Consider the following 25,431-nt stretch of genomic DNA (forward strand, 5'->3'; position numbering starts at 1 on the left):
ATATGTATATCTCTATACATTGATATATAGCCATATACAACACAACACACAAACATATGAACACAGATATATACATATATATATATTATATGTATTGTATATATATATAGTAGTTATGTATCCATGGGAATTATTGATTAGAAACAGAAGAAAGCACACAGGATCACAGCAGAAAGCACACAGGATCTCCGCAGATTACATTAACCCTTTGCAAGAACACAACCTGCCTCCACCACTACACTCTCTGCCTCTCACTCCCCCCCCCCCCCCATGTGTGCAATGAAGCCGGTCACGCCCCCCAGCCCGCGCCCCCTCATGAATATGAATGACGCAGCGCCTCTTACTAATGGTTAATGAAGCTGTCAGTCTCGCACCTACATGTTGGGTGCAGGACACAGGGAGCTGAGGAGTGGGGCTGGGAGCTGCTGGCGGAGCGCGCGCTCACATCGGTGCGCTGCAGGGGAGCCGTGTTGTGTGTGTGCGCTGCAGGGTGCGGGGAGCTGGATACCGGCGCATGGCTATCGCGCAGTCCTGATTACTGATTTTGCACCTGTACAGAGCGCCGGCGATGTCGGATATAGCGCTTAGCGGCGGCCACCTAGCCGCGGTTGGCTTGGTGTTGCTAACTTTCTGGATCCAGGTAAGGGATCTCCCATATACACAACTCCGGGCTAACGGTCCTCTCCCTGCCCTGTGCGCTGCACCTCTCTTCCCTGCACGTTTCTCCCGGGCGCCCGTACCCCGGGATATCTCTTATACTGTGAGGTGAGGGGGGGAGATTTTAATATGGATAGCTGGGAATACTTTGCAATGAAACTGCCCCCCCCCCCCCATTTGCACCTCCGCAAATTAGTATGGGTAATTGCTTCCTACTTGCAATGCAAAATCAGGACTGTATGTAATATTATACACGCACAATTATATATCAAGTGTAAAATTATATATATAATTTTACATATACAGTCCAGATTTTGCATTGGAAGTAGGAACCAAGAACCACTATTACAAACACCTAAAAGTTCGATATATATTATTTTATTTTTTTTGCATCGTTGAACTACGTACTTAGCAGTAACATCGATCTGGGTGTAGTTCAATCTCCCCCACCCCACCGATGGCTGCTGCATTTTTACCTCATGCAATCGATCCGTCTTTAATTCCCATCAGCAATTTTAATAAACATTTTTTTTTGCCTGCACCAAGAGGGCGGCCTGTGATCATAAGAATGGATCACCCCTGCAGATTCTCGCCCCCCTTTCCTCTCCCCCCTTTCCTCTCCCCCCAGCCCCCCTTTCCTCTCCCCCCTTTCCTCTCCCCCCAGCCCACCTTTCCTCTCCCCCCAGCCCACCTTTCCTCTCCCCCCAGCCCACCTTTCCTCTCCCCCCAGCCCCCCTTTCCTCTCCCCCCAGCCCCCCTTTCCTCTCCCCCCAGCCCCCCTTTTACCTCTCCCCCCAGCCCCCCTTTTACCTCTCCCCCCAGCCCCCCTTTTACCTCTCCCCCCAGCCCCCCCTTTTACCTCTCCCCACCCCCCCCCTTTTACCTCTCCCCCCAGCCCCCCCTTTTACCTCTCCCCCCAGCCCCCCCTTTTACCTCTCCCCCCAGCCCCCCCTTTTACCTCTCCCCACCCCCCCCCTTTTACCTCTCCCCAGCCCCCCCCCTTTTACCTCTCCCCAGCCCCCCTTTTACCTCTCCCCACCCCCCCCCCCCTTTTACCTCTCCCCACCCCCCCAGCCCCCCTTTTACCTCTCCCCAGGCACCGCAGTGATGAGGTTCTCTCTCTCCCCCTCCTTGATGTCTTTATTTTTAGGTTTCCCAGTCCACGGGTTATTTTGAGCTGCAGCTGAACGCCGTGAAGAATGTAAACGGAGAATTGTTCAACGGGGGATGCTGTGATGACATTAAAAGCTCCCAGAACCCGGACTGCACCAGGGATGAGTGTGACACTTATTTGAAAGTCTGTTTGAAGGAGTACCAGGCCAAGATCACCCCAACTGGACCGTGCAACTACGGCTCTGGATCTACTGCGGTTCTCGGTGGAAATACTTTTTATTTGAGCAACAAATATAGCCACCAGGGTAAAAACCATCTCAACGAAGGTGGCAGAGTTGTTATCCCTTTCCAGTTCGCCTGGCCGGTAGGTTGATCTGTCCTATCCATATCTTCTCACTTGACTTGCTGCTCATATGAGATCTCTTTATTTAATCTGCTGGCTTTTTTATATTATTGTACGTCGGGGATCGGTTCTTGATGCCTTCTCATGGATGCTTCTGGGTTGTATTTGTGTTTTTTTGTGCTGGTGTTTGTGCTTGTTATATACACACACCCTCGCTTTTGTGTTTGGGGTAGGTGGAGGATCGGCGTTTTTAAAAGGACATTTGATGTAGTAGTTGTGCTCGCATGAATACGAAGCCTTTGGGTATCTAGTAACACAGGCTTGTAGATCAGACTGGAGCAAGCTGCATACGTTGAATTGCTAGAGCTCATTTTGTCAGGGTTGTATTGGACCCCTGCTTTACTGTTTTTTTTTTTTTTTTTTTTTTTTACATGTGCCCAGTTCATAAAGAACAGAATAAAAATGATGCCCTTTCAGTGCTATTTATCCCCTTCAAGTACTACAATGCTATGGAGACCAAGTAGTTGATGTGACTAGGTTGTCTGTGTTTGTGTAAGAGCCGTGGGGACTCCGTGCTACAATTCATCTTTTAATTCCCATATGAAACTTCTCATGCTAGATCTATTAGAAATATTTGACAAGCTTGTTGTCCCCAGGTGTCCTTTTTTTTTTTTTTTTTTGCTTGGGGACCCAGGAACTGCTTTTTCATGGCTACAGGTGGCTTGACACAGCGTTTCATCTAGTCAGCCAGCGCTTGCTGGGGTCTGTGGGGGCTGGAGGGCTGCCCTGTTACCTTGGAGGCGTGTTGCATAGTTGGGCTCGTGCCAGCTGGAGGCAGCCTCAAGCCCAGTAAATAGAGGCTGGTGGCAGGGCGGGGGTTTGTGCGTGCTGGTTGTGTAGTCGTGCAATGTGTGCTAGTGGGGTCAAAATAGACATGAATATTTGCACAAGTTCTGCTTAAGGGTAGTTTTAATGGCTGGTGTCTAACCCCTTTGGCTGTCAGCTTGTCCAGCATTGCGGGACCCCCAGGCAACCAATGGGTTAAATTGTGCTTGGTGAATTTCTGACCGCACAGATAAGGCTCGCAACGATAATTTTTGGGGTCTCCTGCACTGGTTCGATGAGTTATATGTAAGAATTTGTTGTTAACCAAATGTGCGAGCCGTGAGTTTCTATTGTAAGAAAATGTCATTTTTCGGTTCTCGAGTGTGAAACTGGGTGCAGAATGGCTGCTTAACTGAGGTAATGGGGGTGCAAACACTGCACCAGGATGCCCAGAAAATTAAATATGAAAGCTGTGGTATAAATATTTTTTTTTAAATGCAAAAGATTTGGTCTTGTCAAATAACCCTGTAATATTGTAAAATGACTGGTGATGGATTGAATGAGACACAATGGGTGTCTACATTCATTTATCAAAAGTAAACACTGTTTGTATCTTTTCTACTTCGTTCTAACTGAAGTTTTATTTACTAACGCATGCAGTTATGTGTATATAAAAAAAGTGTGTGTGTATATACATCTATATATCTCTCTCGACAACTTTTACATTTAGAATGTAAAACTGTGTATGCACAGATGCCATTCCAGGCGAGCATGTGCATTACCGTACGTAGAACTGACGAGTCTCCTGATCTCTTCTAACTGTTGGAAACCCAATCTGAGTGTGAGTCTGAGGCATGTCAGTAGTACTGGCTCTGTGTGAGATTAAAGTGCATTAAACATGAGTCTTCACCAGTCTCGTATAACAAGTCTTCACCCTTCTCTCTTCTCCTCCCCCCCCACCCCCAAAATCTCCATGCACACACCCTTTCCCCTTTGACAGAGACAGGTGTACTGTGCTGTAGGATCACTCGCCTCCTTTACTGCTTTAGAAAAATCCACTCCTGAATTTGCCTTGTGTTGCTGAGAATGTCTTGGTTTCAACTAACGTGCGCTCTTAACTGCATGTTGGACAGATATTTAATTTGCAAGAGACCTTTTCAGCGCTTTACATTGTTTTGAAGTCTTTAGTGTGCTTCAAGGATCCTATAAATGAAAACTATCATTAAGAGTGTCACTATATGTGTACTTTTGTGCAGCTGCAGGCATGCTACTAACCTTTTACGGTATCTAGGTATGATCAGAATTTTGTTTTCCTCCAAGTTAAACATTTGTGCGCTGTTGGGTTGGGGACATTGAGTATGTGATACAAGGAGATTGTGTTCCTACTGTTAGACGCAGAAGATTTTAAAGTAAAGACTATGAAACCGAGCTGCAAATGCTAATAAAATGTGCTCTTGGGGAAGCTTTCGTTCCTCCCTTTTTGAAAGTTCTCCATACTCTGTTTCATGCGTATAGGTTTCAGTGGACATGCCTCCCACTGTTGGAGACGGCTCAAGTGTCATATTTAGAAGACGAATGATGTGCATGCGTGACAAACAATGGATAAAAGCATCACATCCATTATAGCTAGAACACACAATCGTTCGTTTTTTTTTTTTTTTTTAGAATCTGCTGTTGCTTGAACATTGCTTGCCAATGCACAAAATAGCGGGTTTCTTTTATCTCGTGTATACATTTATTTTTGTAACTTTGCCAGAGAAGAAAAAAAATTATACCATAGTACTTTTATGTATTGACTCTTGTTCAGTGATCACTCCATTAAAAAAAAAAAATTCTGGAACTAAAAATTACGTGTTCCATTAAGGGGTCATTATACATTGACGGAAGCTACCAATTGCTGAAACCCCCATTCAAGTCATTGGATGTTTCAGACCATATAGAATTACCCACAGTCAGCATTTGTATTTGGGTCATCGTATTGATTTGCAGGTAGAGCTGTTGGCATAGTGTTTCTTCCTACCTTGGAGAGACACTGCCCTTTCCACCATTATTTTCGTATACAATACTGTTCTTTTAAGTCTAGTGTCGGAAACTTTCAGTCTACCATTTGGTTTATACCTAGTGAGGGAGGAGGGTGGGAGGGAAAGGGAGCCCCTGCTCGGCTATTGCCGTATAGGTGAAAGGATGTTGGTTCTGGATTGTGTGTGTGTGTGTTCTTTCACCTCCAACTGATTTAATACTGTAAACTAGTGCCTGCCTAGGAATGTACATTTTTGAGGTCCCCGCTGAATTCATTACTTGGGTGACAATGGTGTATGCTGAAATCCTAGATTTGCCACTGGTCCTTCCCATTGTTCATGGGATTGTACTACTGTATTAAGTCTGACTTAATGTGTACCGACCATTTATTATTATGTCTATCATTATTTATGCTTGATATATATTTGCACGTAGCCATCACACTAAAATTGTTGAATTTGCACTGCAACTGTTGAGCCAGTATTATGGTGTTTGACAGATGGCTTTCATCTCTGTTATTTAACATGTGGGGCCACCTCGGGGTGCAGTTGGTATCATCGGTTGAGTTTCTAATGTGCTTAAATATATACAGGTCTGTCATTTTGTATTGGTTGCTGTTAAATTCAGAGTATGTTTGCAGAAGACAGAATACCACTAGTTTTGATTAGTCTAGTCCAGAGGCGGCCAACTCCAGTCCTCGAGGGTCACCAGCAGGTCAGGTTTCCAGGATATCCCTGCTTCAGCACAAGTGGCTCAGTTAATGACTTTGCCACCTGTGCTGAAGCAGGGGTATCCTTAAAACCTCACCTGTTGGTGGCCCTTGATGACTGACTGGAGTTGGCTTCCCCAGGATTAGATTATGGCTGATGGGTAGTAAGCAATTTGGAGTCTTTTATTTATTTTATTTTTTATTTGATTCACCAGACCTTTTTAATACATTATTCTATTGAGCGTGACTAAGCCAGGCCAATGTTGCAAGTATTACAGTTGCTGTGTGTACACCAACTGATTTTTCATTTTGCAGGCTTGACAAATATATGTAAAGCCTTTCAGTGAGTTGGCCCTCAGCATTCAGCCACTTGTTTCATAGCTTACAGAACAGGCAGAAGGTGAAACTCTCCATGGGAGGGACCGGGCCTTCTGTCAATGCTTAAACCATCCTCTTTGTGCAGAAGGAGAGAGCCTTTTTGGTACACGGTGAACACTTTTCTGATTTGGACTGTTTTAGAAGTCATTTTGTTCATGACCTCTGTGCTTAGAACGTGTATTTGTTTTTTGTAAGATCGAATCCATAGTTATCCAAAAACACTCTGGAATCTGTAATAAAAATATGCATTACCGCAGAGGCTTGCCTGTCGCATATTGCCGAATAATTAATTGTGTGATGTTTTCGGTTGAACAATAGTAAGAAACTGCAGAAAATCTGATACAAATGCTAAATATTGCTGAGATCTCCTACAATAAAAATTGATAAAAGAATGTTAGAACACCAGTTTCAACTTAAGAGTAAATGGGTCAGGGAAAGCCAACTCCCAGGGCTCAAGGGCCACCAACAGGTCGGGTTTTCAGGATAGCCCTGTTTCTGCACGGGTGGACAGTGCTAAAAATTGGTGCTTGTCTCTAATGGCTTCCAAAATCTTCCATTATGAGTGTGGAGTTCCAAGGCTAAATGACAGTGCCTGTTATACTTGATTCAGAGCTTCTAGTCTGTTGCTAAGAAACAGTCTAATTAGTCCTTTTTAAGTAACCAATTATGTGTCCTGTGGACAGACACTTCAGAAACTAAGCACCTGTTTAAGTTTCACCTGGGATAAGATTTGTAAGAGTTTTTATAAACAACGTCCAATGATCCCTGGCCATGTGTGATCATTAATGATATGCAAAATGTGTGTTTATTTTATTATTTTTATTATTATTTGAGAGCTAAATGTGTGCTTTTGCCTCTTTAATGAGTTACCATCTGTGCATAGCTCCTGCATCTTGATCAATTTACATGGGATTTTAAATGAAGTCTTTTTTTTTTTTTTTTAATAATGCAGGTTCTGCAAAAATAACCATGCGAGTGCTTGATACCCTTTCAAAAATAAATAAATACATTTGGTTTGTTTAATATTCTACATTGGGAAGTTACAATTGTGGTGTGGGAGGAGAGGGGAGAAAGTCCTGACTATTCTAGCTGTACAATGTTTTTGGCACACTACAGGCATACCCCGCATTAACGTACGCAATGGGACCGGAGCATGTATGTAAAGCGAAAATGTACTTAAAGTGAAGCACTCCCTTATTCCCACTTATCGATGCATGTGCTGTACTGCAATCGTCATATACGTGCATAACTGATGTAAATAACGCATGTGTAACAGGCTCTATAGTCTCCCCGCTTGCGCACAGCTTCGGTACAGGTAGGGAGCCAGTATTGCTGTTCAGGACGTGCTGACAGGCGCATGCGTGAGCTGCTGTTTTCCTATTGGGCGATATGTCCTTACTCGCGAGTGTACTTAAAGTGAGTGTCCTTAAACCGGGGTATGCATGTATACATTTTAAAGGCGCCACCCAAGCTCCAAGTCTTACCAACTATAGAGATAAGGATCTCCTACAGCAGGGTGGCACGGAGCTGACATGAACGGGGTTGAGCTTGGGAGACTCCCTGCTAAAATAAAAAAAAAACATATGTAATTTTTTTTTTTTTTTTTTTTTTTTAACGGTGTTCTCCATTTGTGGGGAGTTGTGAAATAATAATTGTGACCCCCTCTCACCCCCCTCCCCCATTTTATATGTATGTCTAAGGGGTGTGGGGGGGGGGATAGGGGGGTGTTTAAAAGAATAGGATCTAATCTATGTGTTCTCTGCCTTGAATATCATGACTGACTTTTTGAAAATCTAGATCAAATTGTGATATTACATTTTGGTCTATTTTTTAAAAGGTACGTCTTGCTGTTTTACAGGACTGATGAAGTTGTCGTGTGCCTCATTTCTTATTCCACTGCAACATAGCCAGAGGGTCAACTCGAAGCTTCATCTTACAGTGAGCTGGCAGGTTTTTTAGAACTGCTATCCTGTTTTTAAATCATGTAACACACGCCATGAAAAATGTTTTATTTTTTTTCTCCACCCCCCCAGGATGACTCCTGACACAGAGCTTGCTATCTGCAAGGAAAGGGTGGAGTGTGGAAGGAAGGTTTTTTTTTTTTTTTTTTTTTTTTTTTTATATAGTAGTTTTGAAGGTTGTGTTACTGCTCAGCTTGTGCCAAGTAGTAGTTTTTTTAATTCCCTGTGGGAATTGACTGTCACATGAGCTGGTTGTTTTTTTAGATGTTTTGCCACGCTTCCCATTGGGGATCCTTTCCATGTGTGAAGGGGAGGTGGGGTGGTTTAGTTGTGAAGTAGAGCATTCCGTAGGTGAAGACGACTTGGGCAGTATTTGGAGATGTGGAGAGCTTTTTGTGGCTGAAGAACCAAGACTTTAAAGCGGCAAGCCCAGGCAAAACGTGTGCCTCTCTTAAAGCTTTTAAAGCTTTGAGGACCTTCAGCCTCACGACGCTTGGTTGTCAGTACCAGTGTACTTCCTGGATTCTCAAAGATGGTGCCCATGGAAATCCAATAGACGGCTCTAATGTCCAATGTTGCTGTTTTGGTGGCCATTTTTAATTGTCCAGAACATATCTTCTCCCAAAGAGGGGGAGAAAAAAAAAACTCAGCAGCCAGCATTGCTGCTATAACTTTATGCCAGTAATGACCTGCAGAGGGGAGCAGCAGAGAAGTTGGTTTTATAAAGTTAATTCAGGGAGTTGCCGTCGGTATAGACCAGTGTTTCCCAACTCCAGTCCTCAGGGAACCCCAACAAGTTGGGTCTTAAGGATATCCCTGCTTCAGCACAGGTGGGTCAATCGGCAGCTTGGTCATTTTGACTGACCCACCTGTGCTGGAGCAGGGATATCCTTAAGACCTGACCTGACCTGTCGGGGTTCCCTGAGGACTGGAGTTGGGAAACACTGGTATAGACAAAGTAAATTCCCTCCAATGAGCCGTTTTTGAGAGTAGTTCTAGAAACCCCACTTCCAATGTCTTATTTCTTGATTCTGTCAATTTTGGAGCTTAGTTTTTGCCAAAGGAGTGTAAATGGAGTTGTATGCTTTATTTCCCCTCCCGCCCCCCCAAATTTGTGGGAAAATGACACATTTAGTATAATTTAATGTATTGCTGAGTTCATGCTGTTTCTGAGAATGAAATGCATGCAGATGTTCTGCTCTGGAGCAGTAATTTATAGTGCACCGTTACATGGCCACTTTAATTCCCTTTTGACTCTCCAATTTGCTTGAAATTATAATGATGCGCAGCTCTATACGCCCAAAGGACATGGCTACGTTCATGCTACATGGAGCTTGGGGGGGGGGGGGGGGAGGAGGAGAGAAGTGCAATGTTATTGCCAGTATTAATTACTGCTTAAGCAGGGATGGCTTTGAATTGTAACAATTATATTTTTGACGATCATTCTGAAAATAAGAAAATGCTGGGAAAACATAGTTTGTGTTTGTCTCTCACATGCCAGGAACCTAGATTAGCCAGTGGGGAAATATGTCTATGTACATACACTGTTTTTATAAGCATCTGCAAGTCAAATTATCTTCCATAGCAAATCTATTCAAAAAGGTTAAATTGGGTTTTAAAATAAAATTCAAAAGATGAAGGATTGCAATTTTTAGGATCATTTCTATGTGCCTAGAGGTGCGTTCAGTTTGTCTTGTCAAACCCACCTGGGATAGCATTGTGTTTCTGGTGATTTGATGAAAGGATGAGAAGATATGCCCTTTCCTCTGTTGCTTGACTGCTAAAACTCTGACTCAGGCCCTCATTCTCTCCCGTCTTGATTACTGTAACCTCCTGCTGTCCGGCCTTCCTGTCTCCCCTACAATCTATCCTAAACGCTGCTGCCAGAATCACTCTACTCTTTTCTAGATCTGTCTCAGCATCTCCCCTCGTGAAATCCTTCTCCTGGCTTCCGATCAAATCCCGCATCTCACACTCCATTCTTCTCCTCACTTTTAAAGCTTTTGCACTCTTCTGCCCCTCCTTACATCTCAGCCCTAATTTCTCGTTATGCACCATCCAGACTCTTGCGTTCTTCTCAAGGATGTCTTCTTTCTACCCCCTTTTGTATCTAAAGCCCTCTCCCGCCTTAAATCTTTTCACTGACTGCCCCACACTTCTGGAATGCCCTTCCCCTCAGTGCCCGACTAGCACCCTCTCTATCCACCTTTAAGACCCACCTTAAGACACACTTGCTTAAAGAAGCATATGAATAGCACTGTGGATATTCTGAACACGATACATAAAGCTTGGCCCCCTGCAGACGCACTTACCAGAACTCCCTCCTCCTGTCTCTGTACGTTCTCCCTACCTACCAATTGGACTGTGTAAGCTCCTCAGTGCAGGGACTCCTCTTCCTTAATGTTACTTTTATGTCTAATAGAAATTGTAGTGACAACTGCGCTCCAGTGCTAGATCATAATGGAATTTGGCAAAATGGAATTTGCCAAAATGGAATATGGCAAAATGGAATATGGCTGAGAAATAACCGTCTCTGTGGGGCCAAATAATCCCTGAGGTTGGGGTAAATGATGAGGCCCCTGTGACTCCTCAAAGGGATGGTCCCCTCCAACAGAATAAAAAATACTCACATACCGCCTTGTTCCAAAGTCCTGTGGGATGTGCAGCCAGGTGGTGGTAGTCAACTGTAGAAGAGAAAACTGGCACACAATCCAATGAAGTGGGTCCCAGGGTGAAGGAAAATACTTTGTTGATAAAATTCCATATAACAAACGGAGGAGAGCACCCTCCTACGCGTTTCGTGTACGGTTGTACACTTTATCAAGGAGTATGGCAATAGCTCACAAACAGTTCTTTTTATACCCTACCTGTGTTTCTTATTTTCTTTCTTTATTTTCGCGTAGGAGGGTGCTCTCCTCCGTTTGTTATATGGAATTTTATCAATAAAGTATTTTCCTTCACCCTGGGACCCACTTCATTGGATTGCGCGCCAGTTCTCTCTTCTACTTTTATGTCTAAAGCACTTATTCCCATGCTCTGTTATTTATTTTATTACCACGTGTATTACTACTGTGAAGCGCTATGTACATTAATGGCGCTATATAAATAAATATCGGAACCCAGTGACTTGGAACGGTGCTAAACAACAGTGCTAGTGCAAAAATATATGTATAAAAGTGGATTATAGGGTGTAACTAAAAAGATTCTCAACCTTCACAGGGAATGTGTACTGATTCCCTTACAAGTAGTATGGTCCAGGGTAGGAAGGGAGCGATGGTATCAGGAACACCCAAAAAAGAAAAAAGGGGAATAATGGTGCAGCAAATAAACACAGAATGTGGATCTATGACAAATCTTGACTCTAATAAAATGCCTACTTACAACAAGTAGGTATTAAAACAGCAAATATTAATGTTGAAACAAGAGGTGGTTCGTGGAGACTTCCACTCGAAGTAACAGGTCGGTGTTACAGCAGCATATACTGGTGTTGAAATGGGAGATGGTTCATGCAGGCTTCCACTCGCAGTCAGGGTCATGCAAAACAGGGAGAGGCCATAGTGTAGATCATAAAAACGTAAGTTTTATATTTAAAAGCACATAAGACATGTACTCACATTGTGTACATAGAACAAAATCCCATAAGATTTTACTTGAGGCAGTAGGTCAGCAAACGCGGTGTTAGAGCTGCAGCCACTTCAAAGTCCCTCCACGAGAGTGCCCCCCGCCGGATGCTTACAGTTTCACTGGAATTGGTCCTACATGAATATTGTGTTGATGCTCATCAGCTTGCCAAACCTAGCATCTGCAACAGTTTATCTGTGCAGAGAAGCTGCGAGGGGGAGGAGAGCTCAGAGGGGGAGGAGAGCTCAGAGGGGGAGGAGAGCTCTGTTGCTGTGGGGGAGCATTGAAGGGAGCTGATCCCTGGCCGGGAACTCAGAAACAGCTGACATCCGGTGAGCTCTCCTCCCCCTCTGAGCTCTCCTCCCCCTCTGAGCTCTCCTCCCCCTCTGAGCTCTCCTCCCCCTCTGAGCTCTCCTCCCCCTCTGAGCTCTCCTCCCCCTCGCAGCTTCTCTGCACAGATAAACTGTTGCAGATGCTAGGTTTGGCAAGCTGATGAGCATCAACACAATGTTCATGTAGGACCAATTCCAGTGAAACTGTAAGCATCCGGCGGGGGGCACTCTCGTGGAGGGACTTTGAAGTGGCTGCAGCTCTAACACCGCGTTTGCTGACCTACTGCCTCAAGTAAAATCTTATGGGATTTTGTTCTATGTACACAATGTGAGTACATGTCTTATGTGCTTTTAAATATAAAACTTACGTTTTTATGATCTACACTATGGCCTCTCCCTGTTTTGCATGATACTGACTGCGAGTGGAAGCTTGCATGAACCATCTCCCATTTCAACACCAGTATATGCTGCTGTAACACCGACCTGTTACTTCGAGTGGAAGTCTCCACGAACCACCTCTTGTTTCAACATCAATATTTGCTGTTTTAATACCTACTTGTTGTAAGTAGGCATTTTATTAGAGCCAAGATTTGTCATAGATCCACATTCTGTGTTTACTTGCTGCACCATTATTCCCCTTTTTTTCTTTTTTCTTTTTTGGGTGTGCCTGATACCATCGCTCCCTTCCTACCCTGGATGCATGCTATATAAATAAAGACATACAATACAATGAGAATGCAAGAAAAGTGCATTGGTGCTGCCGTTTTTCAGAATGCTCCTGTGCCCAACTTCTTATCACGGGATGGCTATTTTACAGCGGCCCTAAAAATAGTTTACACACACACCCACCAACTGAAGGGCATTCTGTGGCTCAAAGGGTTTTAATCTGGCACCCGACTCTAGTGAATCAAAAAGCAGACAGGAGACTGAAGTGCAGAACAGTGTGAGAGGTGACACAAGGTGGGTGAGGGAGGTACTTCATGAGATTGCTGTTTGCAATCTTTGCCTATCATACTGTGCACAGACAAGTGTGCCCTGGTACCAATGCTGGCTAACAGTTGGCCTTTTTTACTCTGAGGAAAATGGGCCATCATGAAGTATGTGTAGATGTGTGTTTTTTTTTTTTTTTTTTTTTGTCCACTTCAAACAGTAAAACAGCCACACTGCCCATTTTTTATTTTGTTTTATTTTTATTCAGACTTTGACCTTGTGGATCCTCTGCAGCTGGTTTTAGCTGCAGGTACCCACCGATTTCTTAGTTCCTGAAATACTTGGTTTTAATTTCCAGTTTGCATTTTTGGGGGTTTTAAAGATGGTACCCGCAGGCATCCAATAGGAAGCCAGAACGGTCTCTGTTGCATCTTCCTATTGGGGCCACTGGGTTTGGTGACCATTTTGAATTCACAAATTGGAGCTAAAACACCAGCAACTAAAACTGTAAAACATGGGAACTGATCCTCTGTTTAAAATGTATTTGTTAAAATATTCAAAACAGATCTATGAAAAGGTAGGATTGCTGCTTTTATGTGATGCAGTGTGTTTTGTTTTGTTCCCCAATGTAGTAGAAAGCAGGTGGCAAATGGAACTTTACATCTGTGAGTTGTGTAGTATGTCTTTTTATATAGCGCCAAAAGTGTACTCAGCGCTTCACAAAGAATACAGTACAGGGAATTTTTTAAAATACAATAACTTCAACAAAATCAGACAATAGGAAAGGAAATTCCTGCCCGAAGACCTTACAATCTAAGAGGTTTGAGTGGAAAATTAGAGACAGCAGGTGAGGGAATAAGTGCTGTAGATGGGTGTGCTTGGCCTCAATGGGTGGTATAAGTGACTGTGGGACAATCGCCATGAGTGCAGGCTATTGGGATGCTTGATTTGTGGGGTGAGTTTTCGGTTAGTCAGTGTTAAATGAAAAGGTTGACACCATTTACAGGGGAAGAGATGACAGGGAGGCTGCAAATTGATTGAAGGAAACATACCAATTTATAATGCATTTTAAAATCTGTAGCATTTTATGGTAGAATTCAGCTCAAACATACCTGTTTGAAGAAACAAGTCAGAATGTTGGTCCAGATATTCAGAATGCATGCATGATTAAAGATATAGAAAGAAAACATCCAGAGATTATAACTCCAAGATTAACTCCACACACTTAAATGTTACACTTTGATGTTACACACAGCCAAGTTAGCCTAACAGTGCTGGCCTTGCTTTACTGATAACTATTTACAAACACAGTTGCTGACCTGGAATTCTATTTTTAAGCATGTATTTGGAATTTCATAACATCCAGGCATGGTTCCGTATTGCAGCATACTATCTAGTATGATCACAGTATTATGCTGATGGACAAAATGTGATTGTGATAAAGTTCAGCTCAGCCACTTAAATAGAGAGCCCATACTTTGTTAGGTCAAGTTAATATCTTTTTAAAATATTTGCTGCACACCATGCCTGAATATTGTTTTCAGGGGAGTAGGGGGGGTGCTCATCTCATTTAGGAAGGGGGGTGGGGACGCTTTTATTGTATTAAATACGAAAATATATTCTGTATGAAGCACCGGAAAAGTAAAATTCATACGGGAGGAGCGGCTCAGTGAGTAAAGACACGGATTTTGAATTGGGGTCACCTTGGACAAGTCACTATCTCCCTGTGCCTCAGGCCCCAAAATCATAGACTGTAAAGTCATCTGGGGGACTGTCTGTAAAATTCTTTCCGCGCTTTCCGCACACTATACTGTAAGAGAGAATTTACATGAAATAAAGTTTCGGCTTTGGTGGCACTAAATCTGGAGAAGAGCCTTGTGAGGTTTCCAAAACCGTGTATATACTGTAGCTGGATATGTGACACACTAATATTCGTTAAAGAAAACGGACTACAATGAATCCGACAAAATGTGCTCTCCCTATGTAGCAGTTTCCTTAGTGGCTCCCTGCTTCAGATGGGCTAAATTATGTCCCTATGTTGATATATGCATGTTCCAGGGGCCAACCTAAAGGCATTTGACCTCATCGACTTATGTAAACCTGCAATGGATGTTTTTTACTGCTTCTTTAATGGTTAGCCAAAGTGTGTGTTTTGGTGCGATGAGCATGAGATGTGAAGTGTAAGGGCACTTCTTTCTCACATGCCAGGAATCTAGATTAACTAGTGAAGTGGATTGATTGTCCACTATCTGGTTATTCAGTATACAGACATTTAATCTGCCATTAAAATTGTTTCTTTTCTTGCGCCCTTCTAAATATGGTTGTTCTGCCTGAGTTGTTCTGTGGTTTTGGGCCATTACTTTTTATATTTTTATGTGTTTAATTGTTTTCAATGGTAGTTTTCCTTTTTTATGTATTTTTCCACTGATGTAGGTCCCAGGACATACTTGAAAACGAGAGGTAACTCTCTCAATGTATTACTTCATGGTAAAACATTTTTATAAATGTGAAAGTTTATTCAAATCAATATGAAACTAAATACTTTTTATTAAAAAAAGTGTTTCTAACCAAGTACTACTCTACATTTGTTTTCCCTAAAGAATCTCAATCTAGTGTTTTTATTTATTTTATTTATTAAAAGAAAACAATATTTTATTTTTAAGGATAGTCATTGTATCAGACTGGCTGGCTATTTTCTTTTCCCAAATCCCTAGCTTGCCGCAGTCTAGTGCAGTGTTCTTCAACCAGGGTTCCTAGGAACCCTTCAACATTGCAGGGAACCCTCTAGGGAGGCCCAAGTAATTTGAAAATGGTACCAAATACAGAAGGATTTTACAATACATCTGATCTCAGATGCACTATTGGAGAGGGTTGGGGTTCTGCAGGGTTTCTTAACCCAAAAAAAGTTGGCAGCTTCTGTTCTAGTGACACTTCCTCCCAAGTGAGGATGGTAACATCACTCCGACATAAACACTTTTAAAATTCCACTCATTCTATCCCTGGCAGTAAGCGGCTTTAGAGTGGCAAGGTAGATTCACGAATGGCGGGGGCTACGCTTTAAAAATGTGAGGGTATTGCATCTTTAAGAATTGAGATCACCTATTGGGCTGTGTCCTTTCTAGCGCTGAGCAGGCAGCGCTTGCCGCGGTTACTTACATACAGGCATAACCCACATTAACGTACGCAATGGGACCGGAGCATGTATGTAAAGCGAAAATGTACTTAAAGTGAAGCACTACCTTTTCCCCACTTATTGATGCATGTACTGTACTGCAATCGTTATATACGTGCATAACTGATGTAAATAAAGCATTTGTAACAGGCTCTACAGTCTCCCCGCTTGTGCCCAGCTTCGGTACAGGTAGGGAGCCGGTATTGCTGTTCAGGACGTGCTGACTGGCGCATGCGTGAGCTGCCGTTTGCCTATTGAGCGAGATGTACTTACTCGCGAGTGTACTTAAAGTGAGTGTACTTAAACCGGGGTATGCCTGTATAGAGCATAGATATAGAGCACACGCGCTTATGTAAACAAAAAAAATCTGACTTTCCAGCGCGCTCAATGCGCGTGTAAGTGACAGAGCGCTCCAAGCATGAGCGTGCTCAGCGCCAGCGGGGACTGAACCTTATTTTTTCAGTAGTGTTTATTTTTATGAAGTAGCATTTTAGAGAAGCGAGGGCTAAGTTGTGTGTGTGTGTGTGTGTGTGTGTGTGTGTGTGTGTGTTTTTTTTTGGGTCTGAATAAGCATGATTGCTGATCTCCTAGAAAATTACTTTTTGAGATCCGTTTTATGTATTGGAATAAAATGTTGGCCAGCTGGTATGAACCTGCACCTCCTTTAAAACAGGGAAGTGTTTGGTAAGAAATTGTATCATACAATGCTAAAACATTGACATTTAGTATGCTGGGTCTTCTGATGGAAAATACAGAAACCTAAAAACGAATATTTGTTAAAATGTCTATTTTATCCGACAACTTTATTTTTGATACCGTGTTTACATGCACAACTGGTTTTTATATCTGCTCTTTTTTTTTTATCATTGAATGGGTCTATTTCTTTTGGAAATATCTGAAATACTTTAAAACCCATATATACTTTTTTACATTTTTGTTTTTGCTTGTGCCTAATTTTTGTTACTTGAGAACTGTAATAGGATCAGTTTGGATCTCTTGGGATAATCTTATACCTTTTTTTTATTACAGTATATTTTGTAGCAAACCCTATAATGAACTTTAACAGCAGGACTAATTTTTATAGTGGCCACTAGTGAGCCTGCCAGTAGGGAGCCTTTTCAGCAACATGTTAAGGATAATCTCTGGAACGCTCCATGTTTTTAGGCCACTGGTACTGTACTTTACAAGAGCCATTTCGGATGGTGGAAATGTTTTGAGGGCCACAGTTGCATCTTAAAATCACACTTCTGGATAATGTCATCAGAGGCGTCTATTTGTAGCAATAGTGATATCTACACGTGCAGCATTTAGGTTTTCAGAACTCCACTTTACCATCGATACTATCAACAACATTGGACTCCCCCTCCCAGTTCTTCAGAGAACCGCTGAATTCATATATGTATTACGAAGTAAAACGTAATAATAAATAAAAAATAATGCATTAGTGTAAGTCCTTTGTGGATATTTGGTCTACAAAATATGAAATGTTTTGCCTCTCCTGCAACTATTACTTTGGGAATGGGAAATTGGGGATCCGTTTTTACCTTCATTCCTGTGTATATGTACTGTAATGCAGTATTAAAGCAAGTTAACTCCCCAGCAAGAAGTACACTTCTCTTGTGGCTGCTGCTGCTGCTGCTTTAAAGCTAACACCCCCCCCCACCCCCCCTGTTCACTGCACTGTAATGGTAAACAGAGTGACGGCAAGAGAACCTTGTTGAGTCCCATAATTTACATTGTACTTTTGCAAATATGAGACACTCGTGTTCTGGCTCGTCTCCCAAATCTCCTGACAGCTGGAGCTGCACCTTTCCTTTTGGTTTAAAGAGCCAAGCGTGCGGCTTGCTTTGGTCTGCTAATGACTCAGGACAATAAAATATGGCACGTGTGGTACTTCTCAGATGCTCAGTACATGCAGCATGCATTGCCACATTCAACTAGAGGAGACGGGGGTTTGCCCCTGTAAATGAAGGGGGAGAAAAATTTCTTAAATTCAAAGATCTGCTTTCCAATGTTTGTTTGAGCTCAAGAGCCAGCATTTTTATTTTTGTATTATAAATAAAATCAGTTCTGTAGTATGATAAATACTTATACCATTTTTTTTAAACTACTGACATATTTTATGTAATTATAATGTAACAAGTTTTTTTGTTTCTATAGCAACCATTTACAAAGTCACATACCCTTTTTTGAGCCCTACCCTCTCTCTAGCAGTGCACCAATATATCCAGTGTATCTAGGGACATCCTGGTCACATGATCTTCCCCACAGAACTCTGCATCTTTTGGTCCTCTGCTGTACTGACAGCCATTTAGTGAACCCCCGAGCTGAATTGTCGCGACTCGATCACAGGAGAATGGAGAGATCGGCAACTTTGCTAATTGCTTATCATTGTGTGGATTGTATTGATGCACATATTAAATGGGGGGCGAGGGGGGGGGGGGGGGGAGAAACGAACAAAAAAACGGCAGCTTGAACAGCTGCTTTAAAGCCGCAGTCCTGTGGTGGGTTTATTTTTATTTATTTATTTTCTGAACCGTAGTATCCCCAGAGCTCATCAGTGGTCCCCCAACATCCGGGAATCCCTCCCGAGGGGTGTGGGGAGCAGAGGCCCACAGGACAAACTGGGGAACTACATGGCTCCCGAGGGTCGCTCCGGCAGCCAATGAAAAGGCTGTCTGTCACCTGATGACGGAGCAGCTATGTTTCTAGCCCGCCACCATATTTAACAACTTTTTTATTTATTTTTCTTGGGGGGTGGGGGGGGGGTCAAAACACGCACATCTCCAGCCACAGGATCTCCCTGGACACTCTGGTGTGCCAGACAACCATCCCCTTTCCCCAGTATTTTATCTGGCATCACTGGTGGAGAGGGTGTATCTATAGACCGTGGCGAGAGTTTGTAAACCACCTAGGATTTTCACATATTTCAAACCTAAAATGTTAGATTAAAATGTAAGTCGTAATACTAAAGATAACCTGCTCTGTCAACATTCTTTATCCATAAATGACTCCATATCCATGTGTGAAAAAGTACATTATGTGAACCTTTTAGATTCAGTACCTGGTGGCACCCCCTTTTCTGCAGCCATTCTTTTTTGTAGATCTGCTTGTATGTTTGGGATCATTGTCTTGCTGCATGACCCACTTTCGATTCAGCTCACGGACAGGAATGACCTGACATTCTCCTCTAGAATCTTGATACAATGCAGAATTCATGGTTGTGTCAATGATGGAAAGCCGCCCAGGTCCCGAGGCAGCAAATCAGCCCCAAACCATCACACTCCCACCACAATGCATAACGGTTGGAATGAGGCTCTTCTGTTTGAACGCAGTGTTTGGTTTTTGCCATATAACATTTCTCATTGAGGCCAGAAGGTTCTACTTTTCCGAGTTGTCTGTCCAGAGAACATTGTTCCAGAAGTCTTGTGGATCATGTATGTGCTCTTTTTGGCAAACTTGAGACGGGCATCAATGTTCTTTTTAGTGAGCAGTGGTTTCATCCTGGCTATCCCTCCATGAACACCATTCTTGTTTAGTCCTTTTTCTGACAGTTGAGTCCTGAGCACTCACATTAGCCAAGGTGAGAGTGGCCTGCAGATCCTTGGATGTTACTCTGGAGTTCGGTGACTTCCTAGATTATTTCTTCATTTGTTCTTAGAGATTTTGGCTCCTTGGTAGAGTGACTGTGGTATAGAACTTTCTCCATTTGTAGACTAACGGTGGATTGGTGGAGCCCCAAATCCTTAAACGGTTTGTAACCCTTTCTAGACTGAGCATCAATAACTGCTTTTCTGAGGTCCTCAGAGATTTCTTTTGGTCATGGCATGACTTGTTTCCACACCTGTATGGTGAAGCCCAAAATCAAAGTTTCTGATCTTTATATAGGGTGCGGCCTCCCAAACTTCCCCCGAAAGATCTACTTTAATTATTTAAACACCTGATTCTATTTACCCTCCACTTTAACAAATAAAAACAGGGTTTACTTACTTTTGCACATACCCTGACTCCTAAATACTAATTTGTCTAATTCGCACGTTTTTGTTTCAAGACATGCCATTTGGTTAATATAAACCCTATTTGATATTTAAGAAACAACCTGGTTTTGATTTAAGACAGTTATCCTGACAATACTATGGAATTGCCATAATTGTCATTAGGGTTCACAAACTGTTTCTTCCCCCCCACGCCCCCACTGTTTTGTGTGTATCTATATCTCACTCCTGCAAACCAGCAGATATTTTCCCTATTGATTGGAGCATAGAATGGGGCGACGGTAGCAAGAATATGCCTTCTACATTTTTGTTCTATTAAGTGACGTGCTGCATACATTGTTGGCGCTATATTTCGGACTGAAGGACAGTTGTTGATGTAGAACGTGTTCAGAAGAGCTGTCAGTCACCGCTCTGCTTCCCAACATTGTGCCCCATAACGCTTTGCAGTATGAGTAGTAGTAGCTATCCATGGGCCTGTAAAGTGTAAAATCCATGGCTCTCCAGCCAGTGCTTTCTATATGCGTTCATGTCAAGAGATGATTACAACTTTCATGTTGTTGGATTTTGTGCATGTTGTCGTAAAATGTGAATTATATGGTTACGAACAAGTCTGAAAATGATGATGGCTAAATATTTTTTGGCACGGTAAATTGTACTGTTACAAATAAAATGTATCTGGTTTTAAGAGCTGTTGAATGATCCAATTATTTAATATATTTATTTGTTGAAATGCTACTTGTTGCTTTACCAGCTAAACAGAAAACTAATTAGAACTGATCTAGTTGCTTAATTTATTGACCCTAATTTTCTAGGGTCAAACACCTTCGAATCTGGAAATTGCCAAAGGTTTAAAATGAGGCAATCCAAAAAGACTGAGCATCTATGACATGAAAGCATCATTTTCTTCTAAGGGTTGCCAGGAATAGTCAATGTTATATGATACTGGTGGGATCCAGCTTCACTTGGAGACTGCAAGCTGTTAGAAACTAGAGCAAGGAAACACATCAATAGGAATGACTATTTAACCTTGAGAGAGAACACTGTTTAGTGGCTGCTTTTTTTTTTCGTGCATGATGCTTTTGCATAGGTTTTTTTTTTCTTTAAAATTTATTTGAAAAATTGAAAATGTTTAGACTAACTTCTCTGCCTCTTTGTATATTTGTACATTATTGAAAACAGAAAATTTCAAAGCCGCACAGCATATTTATGGACAATTTGTATGATTGCCCACTGTGGTTCTCACATTTAAGATCACTGCTCTGTTTCAGTGTAAAGCACTTTTGGGTGAATAACTTGTAACAGGTCAAATCATAATACAGTATTGCTCTATGATCTTAAATGACCCTATTGTGTCACAGCTGATGTGCAGCATCAATCTAGTTTTCTGCCAAACCTACACCTGTCACAGGTGTGATGTCCACAAGAACATGGAATTCAAATCTGTTTTTTTATGAAATCGCATCTGTTTGAAAATACAGGAGTAATAATTTGTCTAATGTTCAGAGGTGGGCGATGTACTAATATGTATATGTGATTTGTCAAATCATAATGTAATCAACATGGAGATAGGTTTGTGAGGTTAGAATTCAGTTGATGTGATGCATCCTTGCGTAGCTGGTCTTGTGTGTTTTTGAAGGAGTCACTGTTTTGATTGCAGCCTTGGGCACGCGCGTTCAATGTCACACTGGCCTACTTGCTACATATGTGAATCGATTATTGGACTAAATTCTGTGTGTGTGTGTGTGTGTTGCAAACCACTCCTTTTGAATACCCTCTTCCCTTTCTCCCCCAAATTTATGATTGCACGCAATTATTTATATTTTTATTCTCGGCTTTAAATAGTTGTGGAACTATGAAGGATGGCTATATACTGTTTGTATGTATTTACAAAAGAGACCATAAAATACAGGGAATTATAATACAATAAGTGCAGCGGTCAAAATGAGACATGGGAAATGCCTGTCCCTGAGAGCTTACAATCTAAGGTGTGTGTGTTTTAATTATATAATTTAAATAATGTCCAATTGCAATTCCTAAAGCCTTGAAACTGTAAAAACACTAGTGTGTGGAGTATTCTTATCTCTGCTTTTCACTAGAAGATTCTCTAGTCCTCTGGTATGTGCAGATTTACTTTGCCTTTCTGACGTTAGCGCTGGTATAGCTGGGCAGCGTCTAAACTTAACTTTTGGCTTCTGCTCAACCCTAATCATAACATGAACCCCCAGGTTACATCGCAAATGAGGGGGAGCTGTGCAAGTGGGATTGAGGGGAAGGAGATATACACAAGATGTACATTTGAGTAATTTCGCGTGCTTTTCCTAACATTTGCCACATTTTGGGAAGACCATAACGTTTCCTTATCACAGTGTGAGGCCTTCACATGGTTCTCATTAAAAACACAATAAATGGGGAAGGTTTTACAAGAAGTTCTTATACTTTATTTTTTTTATTTTGAGGTTGCAATAGAAACTGTGAAAATATACTTGTATATTAAAGTGTGTTAAAAAAAATCCCTTTTTATTCTTTCTGCTTAAAGGAAAAAATGTTTTTTTTTTTTTTTTTTTTTTTTTTTTGTATCTGTTACTGTTAAATGTTAGTTTCTGGTAAACTAGTGTTTTGTTTTTGGACTGGTGATCGCTGAGGGATAATCACTGAATGACACTGGATCCATTCTGTCAGGTGTATTGTGTTCAACCGCACTTGGTAAAGAAGATGTGCCTTCTTGCAGGGCCTGTATGATCCGTGTGCCTTCTTGCAGGGCCTGTATGATCCGTGTGCCTTCTTGCAGGGCCTCTATGATCCGTGTGCCTTCTTGCAGGGCCTGTATGATCCGTGTGCCTTCTTGCAGGGCCTGTATGATCCGTGTGCCTTCTTGCAGGGCCTCTATGATCCGTGTGCCTTCTTGCAGGGCCTCTATGATCCGTGTGCCTTCTTGCAGGGCCTGTATGATCAGTGTATGTCACAGGGACCGTGGTTTTCCTCAGTCATGTCCTATTTTTTTTTTTTTTTTGCTTCCAGAAGAGGAAGACATTCTGGCACCATGAGGATTAAACGATCTACTTTAACACACTGTACTGTAATTGCAAGGCTGCTGCTGCTCCTCTCAGTATTTCACATTCAAACCTGTGAAGATGTGTTTGCTACATTTATGACATACATAGATTAAATATTTTTGGATCACATCGAATATCATGCCGTGGGGTATAATTACAGGATTGTTATTGCCTGTGTGAAATTGCCTGGTACCCAGCCCATTAAATCCCTGTTCTACTAGTCTTTGGGTATTTGTGTTGCCTATTTTCCTAGGTAAAATAGTCTCTCTGGTGTTTGGCGATGGCAAAATAAAAGGGTGTGTGTGCTGAGCACATGCATTTTAAGTGAAACTGCTTTGTCTTTTGTCACTGTTATCTCTCAGAAATTGTATTTGTGATGGTGATGTTTTTAATTAAATCAAAACACAATTTCAGTGACAACGCAAAGAAGCTTGACTTGGAACGCGCATGCTCGGCACACACCCCGTTTTAGCTAGTTGCACTTCTATATTTATACTAACTGTGTGTGTGTCCCCGTCGCACGTACCTGCTGCTGCGTATGCGCCGAGCTATGGATGCTGCGAATGCGCAGAGCGCCAGCGGGTGCTGCACATGCGCCGAGCTCCTCTTTTGCCCACAATGACTCCCGACGACTGCATGCCTGTTTTTGCCCACAATGACGTCACTTCCGTGACATTAATTCCGTCTCCGCGAAGCAAATTCACCTAGGTTCCTGCAAAGGAGTTTTCACTTCACAACATGTTTTATTTTCTTAAATTTTTACTTTTCTTTCTTTTTCTTTCAGAGATCATTTACATTGGTATTGGAGGCTTGGGACTGGGATAATGAAACCAAAACGGGTGAGTACGCGTTTGTTTGACATGCCTAATATACGATAATGGACAAGAAAATGACCTTTCAGTTGGATTTTTTTTTTTTTTTTAAATTCGGTCCTTAATTATCGACTTTGTTGCCATCCACACACTTCGCTACGGTGGCGAGACAGACTTGCCAGTGTTTCTTACAATGCTTTTATTCCAGTAGAAGACTGGAGATACAGTGAGGAGAGATGTGGTGATTTGGATTTTATTCTGTGAACCGCTTACAGACCACGAGGCCACGGAAAAGAGGACACTCTGCGCCTACTTTTCAATGGTCTTTTCTCCAAGTTTAAAAGTGAGATCTTGTCGATCAGGCACTTCTAAAAGATGCTGAGCAAATGGTATTGATTGTAACTATGTAACGCTAACAGATTTCACTGGCTTGCAGTGTTTAAAGATCATGAAATTGTGGATGATGCAGCTGGCAAACGCATTTTACATTTATAAATGTTGTGGTCCTTTTTTTTTGAGAAGTATTCCCAGTACATCACAGCCCCTGTGGTAAATATCGAGGTAGTGGACACCTTCCCAAACGTAAGTGTTACTGATGAGCACTTGTACAATGAGTACACAGTCTTTATTTCCGGTTGATATGCTTGTTTAACGAAACATAGTGGTTGGCACTAGCTGTGTTCTCCTGGTTCAGCTCAGGTCAGTGTTTGGAATTATATTGTTCCAAAAACTGGAAACAGAATGGCAAACTATAAAAGCAATTTTCAATACACAAACCTTTGAATAGCAACTGATGCATTAATAAATCTATGCAGACGGCAAGTCTACAGCATCTAAAAGATTACGCCCTGGCTTTATGTATGTGTACGCGCGTGTTTTAGTTCTATATTGTAATTTTGTGCACTGTTACCATATTTTAATCTGTAGACCAAGGTGGATTTTAGCACTGTTTTATGGAACTGAGTTCTGTAGCGTTGACACGACAAAATAATTTGGAGGTTATAAAAGTGTTTGTTTTGACTGTAGAGACTTATCTTCATGAAGAGAAGTTGATTAAAAACATTTTTATGGGGAAATAAACAAGCTGTGATGGTATAAGGCGGAGGTAGATCCGTTTATATCTGGTAGAGCAGTTGTGTACTATTGGGAGACTCAGATGAATGCATTTTTAAAATGCAATTTCTTTTAGGTCTACTTTCATTGCCCTGACAGATTGTTGCCTTTCATGGGACTAGTACAGTATACCTGCTTGTGTTTGCTTTGATCAGTCTACAAGATTCTTCTTCTGTGAACTACATTTTTCCCTTTTGTCATATTTTACTCCTACTTTACTTGGGTTCGTACATTACATGTTGTGGCATCGCCAAGGAAGATGGGATAATCACATTTGAATGGACATGTTGGGGGTATTATTATTATTATTATTATTATTATTATTATTATTATTATTATTATGTGGTTTTAGGATGAAGGACATTGTCTGAACTCGTGTTTGCCTGTATCTTTTTATA

General features: G+C 41.9%; 1 protein-coding gene across 2 annotated transcripts in view; it reads left to right on the plus strand.

Annotated features, from left to right (window-relative positions):
• Positions 1 to 369: 369 nt before the first annotated feature.
• The window catches only part of JAG2 (jagged canonical Notch ligand 2), a 60,522-nt gene continuing 35,460 nt past the window's right edge, over positions 370 to 25,431 (plus strand). Inside the window, exons 1-3 of one of the 2 annotated variants that reach the window (XM_075614903.1) lie at positions 370 to 640; positions 1,808 to 2,134; positions 23,893 to 23,947. In XM_075614903.1, coding sequence (XP_075471018.1) covers positions 569 to 640; positions 1,808 to 2,134; positions 23,893 to 23,947 — 454 coding nt within the window. In that variant the 5' untranslated portion in view covers positions 370 to 568. The remainder of the gene's footprint in view (positions 641 to 1,807; positions 2,135 to 23,892; positions 23,948 to 25,431) is intronic. The other variant, XM_075614904.1, reaches the window with a different exon arrangement.

Source organism: Ascaphus truei, chromosome 9, assembly GCF_040206685.1.
Source record: "Ascaphus truei isolate aAscTru1 chromosome 9, aAscTru1.hap1, whole genome shotgun sequence".
NCBI lineage: Eukaryota > Metazoa > Chordata > Amphibia > Anura > Ascaphidae > Ascaphus > Ascaphus truei.